At 43.8% G+C, this 17,515-nt stretch overlaps 2 protein-coding genes across 2 annotated transcripts; both read left to right on the top strand.

Annotated features, from left to right (window-relative positions):
* Positions 1–361: 361 nt before the first annotated feature.
* Positions 362–2,750, top strand: Amer3 (APC membrane recruitment protein 3). The gene is given in 2 exon segments (XM_042685126.1): positions 362–2,596; positions 2,598–2,750. Coding segments are annotated over 2 exon segments (2,388 nt in total).
* A 10,319-nt stretch (positions 2,751–13,069) lies between these two features.
* LOC122112390 (ubiquitin-conjugating enzyme E2 N-like) lies at positions 13,070–14,145 on the top strand. Its single transcript, XM_042685172.1, has one exon. The coding sequence runs from the start codon at positions 13,074–13,076 to the stop codon at positions 13,530–13,532; it is 459 nt and encodes a 152-aa protein (XP_042541106.1). The 5' UTR covers positions 13,070–13,073; the 3' UTR covers positions 13,533–14,145.
* Positions 14,146–17,515: the final 3,370 nt, after the last annotated feature.

The following is a 17,515-nucleotide window of genomic DNA, read 5'->3' as shown; positions in this document are numbered from 1 at the left end:
GCAAGTTCATGGGTGCAGCTGTCACCAGGACCCGGTCAGCTCTCATGATGGCTTTTATGATGTATCTTTAGGCATGGGATTTAACTGTTCTGGGTATCCGCTGTATATAAAGACAGCAGTGGGTTCTGTCAGCGTATAGCTCAATGGGAGAGCACTTATCCAGTATGTATAAGGGCCTAGGTTCTATCTCAGTCCTGAAAAAGAAAAGCAAAAAAAACAGACAGAGCAGTGCCTCCATGGAGAACACTGGGGCAGAGAACATGTGAGAAGCAGTATGTAAAAAGTCTTCTAGGGCCAGCCTTCCAATCTTGGATACTAAATGCTTCCTACTTTCTCCTACAGTGGTCAGAGCACTAACATCATGGAGCTGAAGAGAGGAAAGACCTTCATTAAATCCAGCTTTTCCACAAATCTACCCATGCACATTTCCCATGAGAAACACTCAGACCTGGTAGCCACTGCTGTGGCCAGAGAGGATGCAGATTCCTGGTCCATCTCGCTGAGAGGACAGCAGAGGCCCTGCAGTGAGAAGGGCTCCCAGGCTAGTCCTGGCACCCAAAGGTATACCAGATGCCCAAACAAGGGGGCCCAGCCTGACTCTGAGGACAGTTCTATAGCCCTCTGTGGAACCACTTTCAAATTGGTGAGAAAGAGCAAGACTCATGACAGTGTTCCCGAGGCTGGGAAGGCAGCCACTGACACAGGACAGCTGGTGGGCAGTGTGAGCTTCTCAGGGTCCCCTAGTGGCCAGCGCATGATTGACTACCGCCACTTTGTGCCCCAGATGCCTTTTGTGCCAGCTGTGGCCAAGAGTATCCCAAGGAAGAGGATTTCCTTGAAACGACCCAAGAAGTGCTTCCGGAACCTATTCCACATCCGCAGGAGCAAGACAGAGAACCTGGCCTCCCTGACAGTCAAGGAGAAGAGCCTGTTCTCTCCAGGGGTCTCATCAGATGTTACAGGGCAGCAAGGCAAAGCCTTCCTCTCCCTGGGTGAAGGGCTGGGACTAGACACTCTGTGCCAGGACCTGTCTGACAGTGAGCTTCTTCCTGATTCACCCTTCGACCTCTGCAGTGCCCTATGTGAGGATGTGGCCTCACTCAAAAGCTTTGATTCTCTCACAGGCTGTGGAGAGATCTTTGCAGATGAAAGTTCAGTGCCATCCCTGGAGCTGAGTGGAGGCCCCGAGGGCTCAGCCTGGGCACCCCGGGCCCCAGAGAGCAAGACTCCCCGGGGCCCCTTCCAGGGCAGTGTGGAGCAGCTGGCATCCCCTGCCCAGAATGAGGCATCCGACTTCTCCAAGTTTTGGGACAGTGTGAATCGCTCGGTGAGGCGGCAGCAGCGCGCCCTGCTGGGCTCATGGCTGGTAGGTCCTCAGGGGACTGACACGGAGCAGCCTAAGCTGGATGTGGCTGGATTGGCCGAGCTGCCGCTGTTTCCCTGCAGGGGTCCCCCGAATGACTCCAAAGCCAGCTCCATAGACACGGGCACACCCAAAAGTGAGCAGCCGGAATCTGTGTCCACCAGCGACGAGGGCTACTACGATTCCTTTTCACCTGGCCTGGAGGAGGACAAGAAAGAGACCCCAAGCCCAGGCACCCCGGCAGTCACCTTCCCAAGGGACAGCTATAGTGGGGATGCTCTCTATGAGCTCTTCTCTGATCCCAGCGATGGCCCTGTCGGCCCGAGCCTAGATGATGACTTGTGTGTGTCTGAGAGCCTGTCAGGGCCAGCTGTGGGGACACCACTGTCCATGTGCAGTTTCCATGTGGGGGCTGAGGAGAACCTGGCTCCTGCCCCAGGCCCTGACCTGCTCAGCCAGAGCTTCCTGCAGAGCTCCTGGAGGGGCAAGGAGTGTCTGCTGAAGCTCTGTGACACAGAGCTCTCCATCACCATGGGTATTGTCAACTGGCTCCGCAGGACCCCACCAGCCCCTCCCCCAGGGGAGGCTGTAGCCCGGCCAGGTCCCCACGGGGCCCCCAAAGGAACGGCAGGGAAGCCAGAGAGCAGTAAGGATCAGGCTTCAGGTGCAAGTAGGGCCACTGTGTGCTCAGCACCCAACAGACAGGAGCTCTGGGCATGCCCTGGCAAGATGGGAGGCCAGGAGATTACAGTGGTATCAAAGGACTTGTCTCTAGAGGAAGAGACGAGAGGCTGCCCCAACGGCTCTTTCTCTCCTGAGGGGTCAGCAGTCTCCACAACAAATATTTCCAGCAAAAGCAAAGTGCAAAGCCCTCCTACCAGGCCCGGCTCTCAAAAGGAGCCCGGGCCACCTGAGAATCTGAGACGTCCTCAGGACCTGCAGTGGCCAGGTCATGGGGGAAGCACTCCAGATGCAGGGCCCATGTTAGCAGGCTGCATGGAGAGTGTGGCAGACCTGCAGATCTCTCTAGATGGCCGGTCTCCAAGGCAGGACATAGGTGATAGGCTCTTCAGGCAGCCTCAGGACTGTGGCCCTAACGTTCTGTATCAGAAACAGGGAGCTACTACCTGTGGCCAACCCTCCCTGGCCACCCGACAGGATCAGAGATATCCAGACCTTTTCCTGGAGCTGAGCCAGCTGAAGTTGGAGCCCTCCAGGATGGATTCCCAAGCTCTTCACCTCAGTGGAGAACCAGCCACTAGAGCTCAGCCCCAGGGCTATGGAACAGGTAGGACATAGGGGTCAGCTGGATCCCAAGCCTCTCTCAGCCCCTGATGCTCAGTGGAGCCCATGGGGCTTTCCCCCAGAAATTCTGGGCCATCACTAGTGAGGCTTCTCTGTGACTTCTTCAAAATGCCACTACAGCCTCAGCCCAAGAGGAGAGCCGGGAAGTGTGAGTCCACAGGCCAGCCATGACTGATGCTCTCACCAGGGCTGCATCTTTGTGACCAAAGCAGGAGAAGCTAGAACTCAATTCCGTACCTTTTGTGAAGACTGTGTTAGGGAAGAAGGGGACAAGGCCTAGACACGCAGAAGGGTGGGGTCTTTGCAGGTGGAAGCATCCCAGCTCAAGCCCAAGGCCAAGGGTAGCTGAAAGCTGCAAACACCAGGCTACCCCTCATGCAACACGTCAGAAAGGAGCCCAGGCTTAAAACTGATGGGAAGGGAACCGTCCACATTCACGTGGAGATTGAGATAGCCAGTGTGTCTTCTTGGGATGTGTGGTAAAGATGAGGCCTGAGGCTCGGGGATGGAAGACCGAGCAGGGCCCAGCAGCCTCGTCCCAGCCTCACTCCCAGACAGGGAGCCACAACATGCCAGCCTGCGGAAGACAGAATCAGCCCCATCTGAGCAACAACCTTGATCCGCTACCATTATGTGTTGCTATCCAACCCTGGCCAGACCAGGCTGACCTTTGTTGGCAGACGATGGTGGATTCTCTGTCACAGATCACCCTGTACAAATAACAATTTCCCCTAATATGTACTATCTTACGCCTTTGAATGGAAAAATGCTCTTCAGGAAGAAAATGTACAAGAATTCTTCCCAACTTACCATTCTGCCTTGGAGTAGCAAAGTCCTTGAACCTGTCTCCTCCACATTGTCATCTCCTTTTCTAGAAAATTCCCCCTTTGGAAAGGGCTTCCCTCCCCTTCCCAAGCCACAACACACATAGAACAAACACCAGAACATTCAGAATTGAGAAAGGAGAGAATGCTAGTGTCTTTTGGAAGGGCAGGTGTCATTCCTGGTTCAGCATCTGGACAGCAGGTGTGGGGAAACACACTAGTTTTGATGGCTGGAAGAGACACGGGAGGAGTTGCCGACAAGTTGTAGTCCCCAAAAGTGGTAAAGGCTTTGTGCCTCTTCTAGGGGTCTGATATTTGACTTCAGGTTAGAAATGCTCTCCCACTCCCCCTGGTGCAAAACCACATGCTGTCTACAGGGTGTTGGCTGTGGGTTGTAAGTTTAAAAGGGTCACCCAGATCTAGACACAGAAGAGGCTCAGGGTTGCCTCCTGTGCAGATCATCGGATACCTCCCCCAGGGTTAAATCACCGAGCTTGTCTGCATGGAGGCTATGCTGGAATCGGCCTATCCAATGCCTGCCCACGTCTAAGTTCTGACTCACTTGAACTGGAGAGTGCTGATATGTGCTGCCCATGCCAAACACAGGTAGTGTGAAGCTGGCAGGGCTCGAATCCCACTCCTGGCTCCTGAGGTCCTGCTCTACCGCGGGTTCTATAACTTCTGGCTGAGTTCTCATAGCAGATGCCCCTCTGATCATTACCCTTACCTTCATCCAGGGCACAGGTGCCTGAGCACTGGAGAGTGCCAGTTTGTGTCGGCTGTAAAGAGTCTGAGAGCCCAGGGACAAGTCACCCTTCTTTACTCACAGCCCTGTGGCTTTGTGCTGTTCTTGTTAGAGTATGTGCTCAGTAAATACTTGTTGAAAGAATGAAATGTTCAAGTGTCAAGTGTGTTTTTTGATTTCTTGTTGACTATGAGCCTTGTTTCTGGAGAAAAATGGAGCTGGAGTGTAAACACAGCCCTGCTTGAAACTCATATATCCCCCTGGCCGAGGGCCGCATTTCCTCCCCAGGGCAGTGTCTCCTTCCCCTGGCCAAGGGCAGTGTTTGCTCCCCAGGGCCTCAGGCCTCTGCCTGGCCAAGGGACACATTTCCTCACAGTGACTTGGGATGCAGTGTGACGCTGCAGAACCAAGCCAGTCTAGAAGTAAAGTTCAGAAACAACCAGCTTAAGTCCTTGCTACTTGAGAGATGGAGATGAAGAAATCATGGTTCTAGACTATTCTAACTATAAACCTTTGTGAATGGCTGGAAACAACAGCATGTACTTATTCTTCTAGCTCTGTGGGTGTGGGGCACAATATCTGGGCACAGTGGAATGTACTTACCCCCAGCAACATGATTGTGGGGAAAGTATAAACATGCAGACCACAGTTCAGGCTGGGTCAAGTATAAAGAGACCCTATCTTGAACTGATGCAACAAGGGGTGTGGGGAACCGGAGGCAAAGAGGGCTGGAGGCATGACATTGCTTAAGTGGTAGAGCCCAAGCTTGAGTCCCTAGTTCAATTCTTAGTATAGCCAAGTAAAAAATGCAAACCCAGACAGTAAGGCATGGCATCAGCAGCAAGGACCAAAGTGCACTGGGAACTTGGAGTTATCGTTGGAGGTCTTCAGTGACCTGACAGGGCAGCGAAACTAAAAGCCAGGGCCAGCCTTCTTGAGCAGAACTGTAGGCCACTGACTTGGCCCCTGAGGAAGGGGCATGTTAAACAATCTCAGTGCCCTGAGATTCCCATTCAGAGTCTGGGTGGAGTCCTGTTAGGCTGTGGAAGAGGGTGGTGTGAGTTTCCTTGGAGTTTCCCTGTCTGCTGCCCAATCCTCAAAGCTGCTCTCCTGTGAGACAGCACCAGGCAGTGCCAGCCTAGCCACCTCAGTAATCAAGGTGTCACAGTGAGAAGAAACTTCAGGGCCAGCTGAGGTGCCTGGCCTGGTGCTGGCGTGGAAAAGACCCAGCTTCATCTGCATTGTTATAGCTCTGTTCATTTCTAACCACTTCTCTCACTCATGGATGGGGAGTGTGTGTGTGTGTGTGTGTGTGTGTGTGTGTGTGTGTGTGTGTGTGTTTATGTGTCTGTCTCCTGGGGGCTTGAAATAGGCATTGTCCCTGAGCTTTTTTTTATTCAAGATTAGAGCTCTACCACTGAGTCACAGCTCTTTTGGGTGGTTAATGAGGGATAAGAGTCTCATGGACTTTCCTGCTCAAACCAGAATTCTCAGACCTCGGCCTCTTGAGTAGTGAGGATTACAGGGCATGAGCCAGCAGCTGCAGAATTTTACCTCTGTGATTTGGGTTCAGCCATTGCACAAAGCCTGAGTGACTCACCCAGGGTCACACAGTGCTGGGGTGAGCCAGCAGGCTGGAACGCGTTGAGTGAGGCAAGGAGGGCTGGTGTTTGATGAGAAGGGCTGGTAAGGGGTTGAGATGAATGGGGTGGAGGTAGATTGAAGTATGTGATAGAGCGTTACAAGAAGCCTTGAAAAAGAGGCTCGAAGGCCAGGACAGAAAGGAGGGAGAAAGAAGAGCCTGAAGACTGTACCAGGAAGTATTTCTCATCTGTTCTGGTTTTCTATTTTAGTTTCTGTAATAGGAATAAATACGTAGACTAGAAAGCCAAACAATGCAGAAAGGACAACCTCAAAACTCACATTTCCACCCTTCTTCCTTTCCTCTGTTGTTACAAAATTAGTTGACACCAAAATATACCCTCAGCAGCACTTCTTCCTCTTCTCAGATTCTGACGTATGGTCCCAGCGTCTTTCCAAGCCCATGGCATGAACACACATGAACATCAGTCACCCTTTTTCACTGTCCAGCTGGTCCTCTTTGGCTCAGAGCTGTCTTTGAAACAGTACAAGCAGTTTCTGAAGGTAGTAATTAAATACTTCTTTAGTCCTTTGGCATTCAAAGCATTCCCAATTTATTCTCCTACGTACTCTCTGTGAAAATCCTCTTCAACATTCTAAAAGCAAAGCTTCCCTTGGTGCTGAAAAGATTGATTTCTGTTGTTGAAAAGTGCCTCTGGATTCTGTGGCCCTGACCCGTTGTGCAGCTGTCTTGGGCCTGCTCACACATGAGCCTCCATTCACAAGAACATATTGCTCACATCATTGGAATACAGCAGTTGCTTTTTTGTTATTACACAAAAAAATGCCTCGAGGTCATAATCCTATCGTTCAAGAAGAAAAAGCTGAACAAACTGAATTTCAGTGACTTTCCTTGGCCATCAGAGAGCTAACAAGGACACATGATCACTTTGAAAGCTGGAGGAATGGCATGCATCCAGAGAAATATGGGCACCCAAATCCATGAGTTGGAGCCAAAGTCTAGAGATGCCAAGAACTGGCAGGAACATGACTACAAATTTTGACAAGTTATTATAGGCTGAGTGGGAAGTTAGGGTCCTAAGACAGGGCAATAAAGAGAAGCCTGGAGCTACTCCAATAGCTGAGGGGTGAGGGCCCCGTGGCCCTGATGGGGGTGCTGGGAGGTGGCCTCTTTCTCAACAGAGGTAGTCACGAGGGGCAGGGCGGGGGAAGCTGTCCTGAAATCTTCATACTGAAGGAAGGGACTTCACCCCCTGTAGTCCTCTCCTGACTTCCTGATCCACCGAAAGAGAAGAAAATATAACAGACAGGAAGTGGAGGACTAGCTGTGATACCAGCACGCCAGAGATAGGAAGGTCAAATATTTGAGGCAAGCTTGGACTACAGTCAATTTGGGCTCCATGAGACTCAGTCTCATAACAAAAAGTGAACAAACAACAGCAAAACATACAATGGAATACTATTCAGCCTTAAAGTGGGATGAGGTTCTGGCCTAAGCTACAGCATAGATGAACCTTGAAAATATAATATTAAGTGAAATGGTCCAAACACATAAAACACGTATCTAGAATAGACAAGTATGTGGAGACAAAATGTAGGATGGAGATTATTAGAGCTGATAGGTAATTTTTAATGGGCTCATTTGAGGAGATGAAAAATTCTGAAAGCCAGATACTGATGCACTGCAAAAATAGCTGCTCAGGAGGCTAAGATCTGAGGGTCAACGTTTGAAGACAGTCCAGGCAGACAAATCCAAGAGACTATTTTCTTTTTTTTTTTTTTTTTTTAATTTTATTTTATTTTATTTGAGAACATACTGTACAGAGGGGTTACAATTACATGGGCAGGATAATGCATACATTTCTTACCAAGCATTGCATCCTCCTCCTTTGTTTACCCTTCACCTCCCTTCCCAGCCTCCCCCCCTCCCTCCCACCCAATCATACCCCCCCTCCCCCCCCCCACCGACATTGTAAAGCTGGTTTTGACATGACATTTTGTATTTCTCATTGTTGCAACAGGTCCACCTGAATCCTTAAACGACTTGTTTGTCCCCGTCTCCTCCACATGTTATACTGACATCAAATATAGTGAAAGCAGGGGTTACACTGTGGGGGAGGGACATACAAAGCAACAAAGAAATAATCTTATAAATGCATTAGAAACACATGCATGAAAGAAACAAAAACATTAAAATACATATTTGAGGTTTTGTTTTCCTAACATCACATTATCTGACTTTTTCCGCTTGACTCATACCTATACTAGATATTGCAAATAAGGGAAACCATGGGACCTATGTTTCTTTGGGCCTGGCTTACTTCACTTAATATAATTTTTTCCAAGCCTTTCCATTTCCTAACAAATGGGGAAATGTCATTCTTTCTGATGGAGGCATAGAATTCCATTGTGTATATATACCACATCTTCTTGATCCATTCATCTACTGAGGGGCATCTGGGTTGGTTCCATGTCCAAGAGACTATTTTCAATTAACCAGCAAAAAGCCAGAGGCAGAGATGCTGCTCAAGCCGTATAGCATCAGTCTTGAGTAAAAAAGCTAAACAAGAGTGCAGTCCCACATTCAAGCCCACAAAAAGAGAAGAATTCTAGCATATTTTGGTAATGGTTTGAGGACATTGCACTCAAAGCCATGAGGTGTACATTTAAAATTAGTTACAATGGTAAGGTTTATGTTATGTTTATTTTATAATAATAACAAAACAAAAAAATTCAGTGAGTCTAAAGAGAGGTAATTGAAACTGACAAAACTGAAATTCAAGGAGAAAATTATCTGGACAGAGGGAAGGGACTAGAACAGGGAAGAACAAAATATCCAAGAACTGAGACAGATAAGAAGGTGGAACATTCATGAATAAAACCAGATGCCAAAAGGAGCTACAAGGGAGGATAGCATAAAAAGTACAGAGAAAATAATGACGGAACCTATCAAAATGAAAAAATAAGACGACAAGCCACCCATCTTGGAAGCTCAGGGAATACCAGACCAGACAATCCCCTCCCTACTACATCTATCTGCCTGTCTCTATCAACCATCGATCCAATTAATATATATATATATATTTCATAGAAATCAGAGACAAAATTTAAAAATACAGAAGTTATTGAGGGTGAACACATAGACTACAGAAAAGCTAGAATTATAGCGAACTCGTAACATTATAAAAAATAAATAACTTTTTTAAACAAAAAGGAAGTCCAAGATTAAATCCTCGATTATGTAAACAAAAGGAGAGCATCTGAAAAGAAGAAAAATAAGGTAACATGAATTATATTATTCTTATTGCTATTAATTGGTCTACAGATAATGATCATTTCCAGCAGTCATGGTGGCAATTCTGTGGTGCCTGTAGCTGTGGATGGTGGGGAGAGTGGAAAAAAATCTAGTCGTTTGATTTGGATGTGAAGTGCCCCCCACAGAATCCTTTGTTAAATACCTAGGAGGCTCTGAGAGGTGTTGGGAGCTGTGGGAGGTGGTGTGAGTTGTCTGAGGGATGATGGGAACTCTGGGTGATGGTGGGAGCTCTGGGGGACTGCACAGGCTCTGGGAAGTGGTAGAAGCTTTGGGAGGTGTTGGGAGCTCTGGGAGGTTGACAGGAGCCCCAGAAGATAGTATAAGCTCTGGAAGGTGAGTTTCGCTAGAACAAATGGTGCACTGGGTGTGTGCCTTTGAAGGACATGTCTTACGCTGACCCCTATCTTTCTTTGCTTCCTATCTACCAGGAGGTAAGCAGTCTCTGCCATGCTCTCTCATTACCATGATATTCTTCCTCACCACAGGCTCAGAGTCATGGAGCCACATGGCTGTGGACAGAACTACTGAGCCACGCCACTGTGGCCAGAACCATGGAGCCATGCTACTGTGGATAAAACATTCTGAAACGATGGGGTCAATAGAATCCTTCCTCTTGAAAGTTCTCCCAGACATTTGTAATAGCAATGAAAAGTTAACACATGAAGTAGCTGCAAACATCTAGGGCAATGACCCAAAAAAGAAAATTTAGGGGAAGATACTTGGGTTTTAACTCAGGGTCATGTACTTGTTAAACCAGAACCACACAGGCTTTAGGGGTGTGTGTGTGTGTGTGTGTGTGTGTGTGTGTGTGTGTGTGTGTGTGTGTGTGTGTGTGTGTTTCCCGAGGTGTGTGTGTGTGTGTGTTTCCCGAGGTGTGTGTGTGTGTGTGTGTGTGTGTGTGTGTGTGTGTTTCCTGAGGCTGGCCTCAAAATTACAATCCTTCTACCTCAGTCTTCCACATAGCTGGTATTACAGGCATGTACCACCATATCAGGCTTGCTGATATGGGATCTTGTTAACTTTTTGCCCAAGCTAGCTTCAAACTGTGATACTTCTGGTCTCTGCCTTCTTCAAATAAGAAGTAAAAAGATGTGTTAAGATGGAAATAAGGTACTTAAGACCAAAGAAAGCAGAAGAAAAGGGAAAAAGCTATAAAAACACAAGACAAGTATATCTATCTACATATACATGTATATATGAATAAATATATATATATATATATATATATATACACACACATATATATGTTTAACCAAATAGTAGATTTTACTCCAGCTATATCAACAATGACTTTAAATGTGAATGTCAAATAAAAAGAGATCATAGAACTGGATTAAAAATGTGAAGACTCATTTACTTGCAGTCTATAAGAAAATATTTAACACAATAACACAGATTGAAAGTAAAATGCAGAGAAAGAAATACACTTGCTAACACTAGACACAACAACAGTAAAATCACGTATTGATTTCAGACAAAGCTGCTTTTATTCCTAAGGTATAAAAATCACTGTTGCATGAGCATAGAGGAGTTAAAGCTCCAATAAGATGCAACAATCCTTATAAGGAAATCATCTGTCATAGACCTCAAAATATGTCAGGCAAGAATTGATAGATTATAAAGAATAATTAGACATGCCTACTACTACAAATAAAGGCTTCAGCAGTCCTCTGTGAGTGATGGATGAGGTCTATAAGCAGAACATCATTAAGGATAGTGATGAGGTGAGCTCTGAGAGAGTGCTACTGAGCACGATCAACAAAATTGACATTTATGGAACACCCAACAGCAGCAGAATGCACAACCACACATGGAATAGTCACCAAAGAGTAGACATCTGGACAGTGAGATGCATCTTAACAAATAGAATACAATACAAGGCACACTCTCATTTTACATGAATAGTGGGATTGAAAGGGTGGTGAAAAGCGTATGGTAGGAGCCTGGTTATCATGGTGAGAGGTGGAAGTTACAGAAAAGCAAGAAGGGAAAGCTAAAATAAAACCTAGTGGTGGAATATTCAGAAAGCCCCTCTTGAACTCATGTTTCACACAAATAATTAATGGACACAGCTTGATGATGCTACAAATAAGAGTTTAAAGTAGTTAGTGCACATATACATTCCTGGCTCTGTCTATTGCAAACCTTGAGACCATTGCCTTGTAGCAATGAGTACACCCAGCCTTCCAATATTTGTCTATCTATTTATTTTTTTGCCAGTACCAAGACTTAGATTTGGTGTTTTGGGCTCTTGGTTGGCTTTTCTACTAAGGACTGTCACTTTATCACTTGAGCCATGCTCCTACTTGCTTTTGATTTTCTTATGCCCTTCTCCAACGAAAAGCAACCAGACTGTTTAGAAAAATAAACAAAACCAAAAAACCAAGACTGACTCGGAGACAGTGAGGGAAGAGGTGACATTGTTTACAAAGAACTGTAATCTTTATCTGACTTACGTAATTATAACCCTTCTGTATATATCACCTTTATAATAGCATATAATATTTATATACAATATATAAATACTTATGAAAGCAATGTAAACAAGAATTGAGTTTCATCTTCCGGACAAGAATGCCATGTTAATCTTTCTTCATATATAATCTTTTGTTATCATCTGAGGACACTTCCGATTCACCTCTTTGGCCAGTGCTGTCAGTGTCATCTGAGTCTTGCCATTTCAGGAAAAAGATTCTGCACTGCTGTCTGTGGCACCAGTTATTCATCTGGAAGACACTTGGCAAAGCCCATTGGTTACCAGCCTTATCTCTTTCCTTCTTTGCTTTGCTATCACTAGATTCACTGTCAGATAAAGACGTTCTTTTTGTATCATCCTTTTATTTGTGAGAATTAAGAAATACTTCTATTAGTTCTAGACAATCTAAATTTTCTTAGTGTCTTCATTTTTATTTTTTTATTTTACTTAAAAATAATTGTAAAAGTAATGTACAGAAGGGTTACAGTTACATGAGTCAGGTAATGAACACAGTTATTTTTGAACAGTGTCACCCCTCCCTTATTCTCTCCCAGTTTTTCCCCTTGTGACTTCCCTCCCCACCAAGTTGTAAAGTTCATTTCCAACACAGTGAGTATCAGTGCTGAATTGGTTTACCTTTGTACCACAGTTTCTGGGATTCCCCTTCTCCTCCCCAAATCACATAAACTTATATACAAACAAAGGGTACAGAAATTAAAAACAGCAACAAAAGGGAATAAACCAAAGAAAAAGGAAAGAAAAAAAAAAGAACAGCAAACAGTACAATTTAAAAAAAAAACCTCTTGTTTTCATTTCTTGGAGTTCCTTTGCAATAAGCATCATATTATATGATCTTATGCACATAGCCATTGAGCCCTTGTGATCCTATCCTAAGAATATCCTCCTTTGTTCTCACTGCGTGAATCTTTAGAGTGCTATTTAATTAATCATGTCCAAGTGTAATTATTTGTCTTTTACTGTCCATTGGGTTTACTTGTAGATTTATAGGCACATCCTAGTTATTACAAATGAGGGAAAACATGCAGTCTAGGTTTCTTTGGGTCTGGCTTATTTCACTAAATACAATATTTCCAAGAGACTTGAAGAACAGTGTCTTACTCCTCCAGTTCCAGTCACATCTGCCGGGAGGGTGCTGTGCAGGCTGTGGTGTGATGGGTGACACTGCCCAGACCCGGGGCCACCCAAAGGGTGGGCACTGGGTGCATTACCTTGCCCATGTAATAGTAACTCCTCTATACGGTATTTTCACAAGAAAAAAAAGAAAAACGAACTTTACAACCTTGGGGGTGGGGTGGGAATGGGAAGGGATGGGAAGGGGAAACAAAGGAGGAGGCAACAATGCTTGATAAGAAATTTGATAGGGGTGCATGAGGCCAGCAGAGCTGGAGACAGAGCTGAGGCCCAATTTGGGATTTGACAAGATGGCCGGGCTGGCCCGCAGGATCATTAAGGAAACCCAGCGCTTGCTGGCAGAACCAGTTCCTGGCATTAAAGCAGAACCAGATGAGAGCAACGCCCGTTATTTTCATGTGGTTATTGCTGGCCCTCAGGATTCCCCCTATGAGGGAGGGACTTTTAAACTTGAACTATTCCTTCCAGAAGAATACCCAATGGCAGCACCTAAAGTACGTTTCATGACCAAAATTTATCATCCTAATGTAGACAAGTTGGGAAGAATATGTTTAGATATTTTGAAAGGTAAGTGGTCCCCAGCACTGCAGATCCGCACAGTTCTGCTATCCATCCAGGCTTGGTTAAGTGCTCCTAATCCAGATGATCCATTAGCAAATGATGTAGCGGAGCAGTGGAAGAACAATGAAACCCAAGCCATAGAAACAGCTAGAGCATGGACTAGGCTATATGCCATGAATAATATTTAAGTCGATCCGATCATCAAATGTGCATCACTTCTCCTGTTCTGCCAAGACTTCTTCCTTTTTTGTTTGCATTTAATGGACACAGTCTTAGAACCATTACAGAATAAAAGCCAGACATCTTCAGTACTTTGGTGATTAAATGCACATGCACATTAGCAAATTTATGTCTTGTCCTGATTCACTGTTGTAAAGCATGAGCAGAGGCTAGACGTATCATCTGGATTGTTGCGAAACGTATCAAAGCAGTGGTTCTCTGCTTTTATTCATTTCCCACATCATGGTTTAAGTATAAAGCACTGTGAATGAAGGTAGTTGTCAGGGTTAGCTGCAGGGGTTTGGGTGTTTTTCTTTCTTTCTTTCTTTCTTTTTTTTTTTTTTAGGGGGAAAGTAGTTTTAATTTTATGGAATCCTTTCCCCCCCTTTATGGGAATCTAATTGTATTGGTTAAAAGCAGCTAACCAGTTCTTTAGAGTACACTCTCTAGCCAAGTCTAACTTTAGACACCATAGATGGACAAGCTCGATTATTTGAACCAACATGGGAATATTAAACAAACATCACAGCCCTCACTAATGTCATTGTGACTTTGCTGTCAAGTGTAGATTTTCTCCCTTCAGAAAAAGCTTGTGACCATTTTGTATGGCTTGTCTGGAAACTTGTGTAAATCTTATGTTGTAGTAAAATATTTTTTGTTATTCTAAAAAAAAATAAAAAAAATTTATAGGAAATGTACTCATTACCTTGCCCATGTAATTGTAACCCCTCTGAACGGTATTTTCACGAGAAAAAAATTTTTAAAAATATTTTCCAAATGCCTGTTTACACATAATATACTTGTTTCTCCTTGTATTTTGAACATCATTCATGATAACCACCAGAACATTTATATATATATGTATATATATATATATATTATCAAGACTCTTTTAGTTGGAACACTCTTCCAGTCTTATTTATACATCTTTGTCATAAACATTGTTTATGACATTGCAATTCTTATTCCTGCAAGTGCTTTTGGGGACAGGAGCAGCCTTTAGAACTTTCAGTCTTGCCCAAAGCCTAACAGAGCCCACTGACAGTCTCCTCTCCCCTACTTCATCCTTATTTAAGTTTTGATACTGATGGAGGTTTATATTCTAAATAATTAAATATGACAGTGTTCCAAAAGGAATTTTCAGAAAGGGGAAATTGCACAATGCTTTCACTGCTAGACACATTAGGAAAGCAAAATCTCTACCCATAATTTGTTTGGATTACGAGGAGCAGCAGAAACCCCAAATGGGCCCATAGTAGTAGCACAGAAGATCCTCTGAAATCAACATTCAGCACTTTCTAAGACTTCAGTCCCTCTCAACTTCACATTGTAAGAGATATCAGGAAAATTAAATTCTTGTTCAGTTTTTAAAAACAGCTTTGTAAATAGTAGAGACAGGAAATAATAAGTTAAAAACATCATGTGAACTAGGCATAATGTCTCAGATCTGTAATGTTAGCTAATTGAGGGCAAAGATTGGGGAAACATGGTTCAAAGCCTACCCATAAAAGTTCAAGAAGCTTTATCTCAGTATCTGAGCAGGATGGCATGCAAATGACTGGACACAGTGGCACAAGCCTGTCATCCCAGGAACAAAGGGAAACACAAATAGGAAAATGTCCAGGCCAGACCAGGCATAAAGTAAGGCCCTCTCTGAAAAATGAGTAACACACCAAAAAATGCCTGGAGGAGTGATTTAAGTGGTAGAGTGCCTGCTTAATGAAGTATGTGTTGCCATGAGTTCATAGCCAAGTCTTAAAAAAAAGATCATGCCTGGCCCCAGTGGCTCACGCCTGTAATCCTAGCTACTCAGGAGGTTGAGATCTGAGGATCCTGCCAGCCCAGGCAGGAAAGTCCATGAGACTCTTATCTTCAATAAACCGTTACAAAACTGAAAGTGGCACTGTGGCTCAAGAGGTAGAACACTCGCCTTGAGCTGAAGAGCTGAGGGACAGCACCCAGGCCTAGAGTTCAAGCTCCACGATTGACCAAAAAATAAAAATATGTTTAAAAAATCATGTAGATTAAAATTCCAGGTCTTTCATTTCAGATGCTTTTCTAATCCCCATGGAACCAGTTAGTAAATGATTAATTTATTTTGCTGTTGAGCAAAGGCAATGTTGCCATTGGGTTTTGGCTTTTAACCAAAAAACAATATGGCTTAAAATTTTAAAAGCAAAAATTATCTTTGCTCTAACACACACACACACACACACACACACACACACACACACACACACACACACACACAGCTTCGTTTCACATATCATTCCAATGTTCTTTGACTGAGAAAATTTTTAGTATCATAACATATTGAATCAAAAAATTGAAAACGTTAAAACTAATGCCTTTGTAAATAAAATGGGTACATATATGTTTTGATAATCATATATCAACTGTTCAAAGGAATTTCATTGTGATTATTTCCATATGTGCCTACTTTTGATTGAATTCACCCCCACACTACTCTTCCTTTTTGGACAATTTCACAGTTTTCATTGTTCTATTTTCACAAATATATAAAGTACTTTAATCATATTCATCCCACTTTTTTATTGTGAAAATACTGTACAGAGGGGTTACAATTACATGGGCAAAATAATGAGTACATTTCTTATCAAGCATTGTAGTCTCCTCCTTTGTTTCCCCTTCCCATCCCATCCTCCCCCCTCATCCCAGTTTTATCCTCTCATTTTGCCTTCCCCCTTCCCATTGGTCCCTGGCTTTTATTTTTTAAGCTCTAGGTCCTGTACCTAAGAGGGAACATGTCACATCTACCCTCACTGTGGCTTATTTTGCTTAACATGATAATGTCTAGTTCATTCATTTTCCTGCACATAATTCCACTCCTCTTTATTTCTTAATATCACCCTATTACATGTTCACGTGGCATGTTCTTTATTTGTTCATTGGATAATGGGCACTTGGATGATCCCCAGGTTTGGCCATTGTGAATAGTGATGCTATATAATTAAATGTACAGGTGTCTTGATTGTATGCTGACTTACATTCCTTCTGTTATGAACCCAGGAGTGATTTGGCTCAAGTTTTGGAGCTGAAATTCATGGTTAAGCTTTGGGCCTGTGGCAGGGCAGTGCATCATGGCAGGGACTGTGTGGGGAACACAGTATCTCATCTCTTGGCATAGTTGATGAAAGAATTTGGCACAGTCAGCTTCAAAGACAGTGACTGTCCATATTGACTTTCTCAAGCAATTCCTAGGGAAAAAATTCTCAACTTGTTGAGATTATTGGATTATTCTAACTACAACTGGCAAGATAATTTCACTTAAGTTTGATTTTCAGTAATATATATGCATATATTACAAGGCAATTTTATGCTATGTTTAGTAAGCATGGAGATTTTTTTTAAAACATTGAACAAACCTGTATTTCTTTTCATTTCTTTCATTTTAAATTAGTTTTCCTTTTTCCATGTGTCTTTCTAGATTATTACTTAGGATTAATGTATGCATCTCTGAAAAGATGCAGCTTATCTCTGAAAATGCAAACCTTACAACCCCTGTGGCTATCAAATACCTTTACTGATGCTTCTGATCAGAACATTGGATCACATGTCCTGAATGTTCAGAAACAACTCTTAGGCATAAAATCTGTATTCCTTAGAGTTTCTGTAACTTTAAAACTTTGGCAGGGAGTGGGGGAAGGGAGGAGGAGATGGTCTGTACGGTATTTTCACAATTAAACATATGTAAAAATACGTAATGATGGGTCAAATTGGAGTTGGGATTTGCTTTCTGGAAAAGTAATGTAACTTACCATTTCCTTCACTGTACAAAGGAAATGACAATAATGCTGAATGTCCAGTAGACTTATTATAAACAGTTAAAATAATGTGTGAACCATACCTGGTAAAATGTTTGCATCATTACCCCAAAAGACACAATACTCAATGCCAAAAACCCAAATGCTAAATTTAAAATCAGGCAAAT

The sequence above is a fragment of the Dipodomys spectabilis genome, unplaced genomic scaffold (genome assembly GCF_019054845.1).
Source record: "Dipodomys spectabilis isolate Male_0828 unplaced genomic scaffold, ASM1905484v1 ptg000094l, whole genome shotgun sequence".
NCBI lineage: Eukaryota > Metazoa > Chordata > Mammalia > Rodentia > Heteromyidae > Dipodomys > Dipodomys spectabilis.
This window is presented reverse-complemented; position numbering and strand designations above follow the sequence as displayed.

Bases quoted from the DNA above. Each gene is read 5' to 3' on its own strand.
- LOC122112390 (XM_042685172.1), top strand. From the start codon at position 13,074: ATGGCCGGGCTGGCCCGCAGGATCATTAAGGAAACCCAGCGCTTGCTG.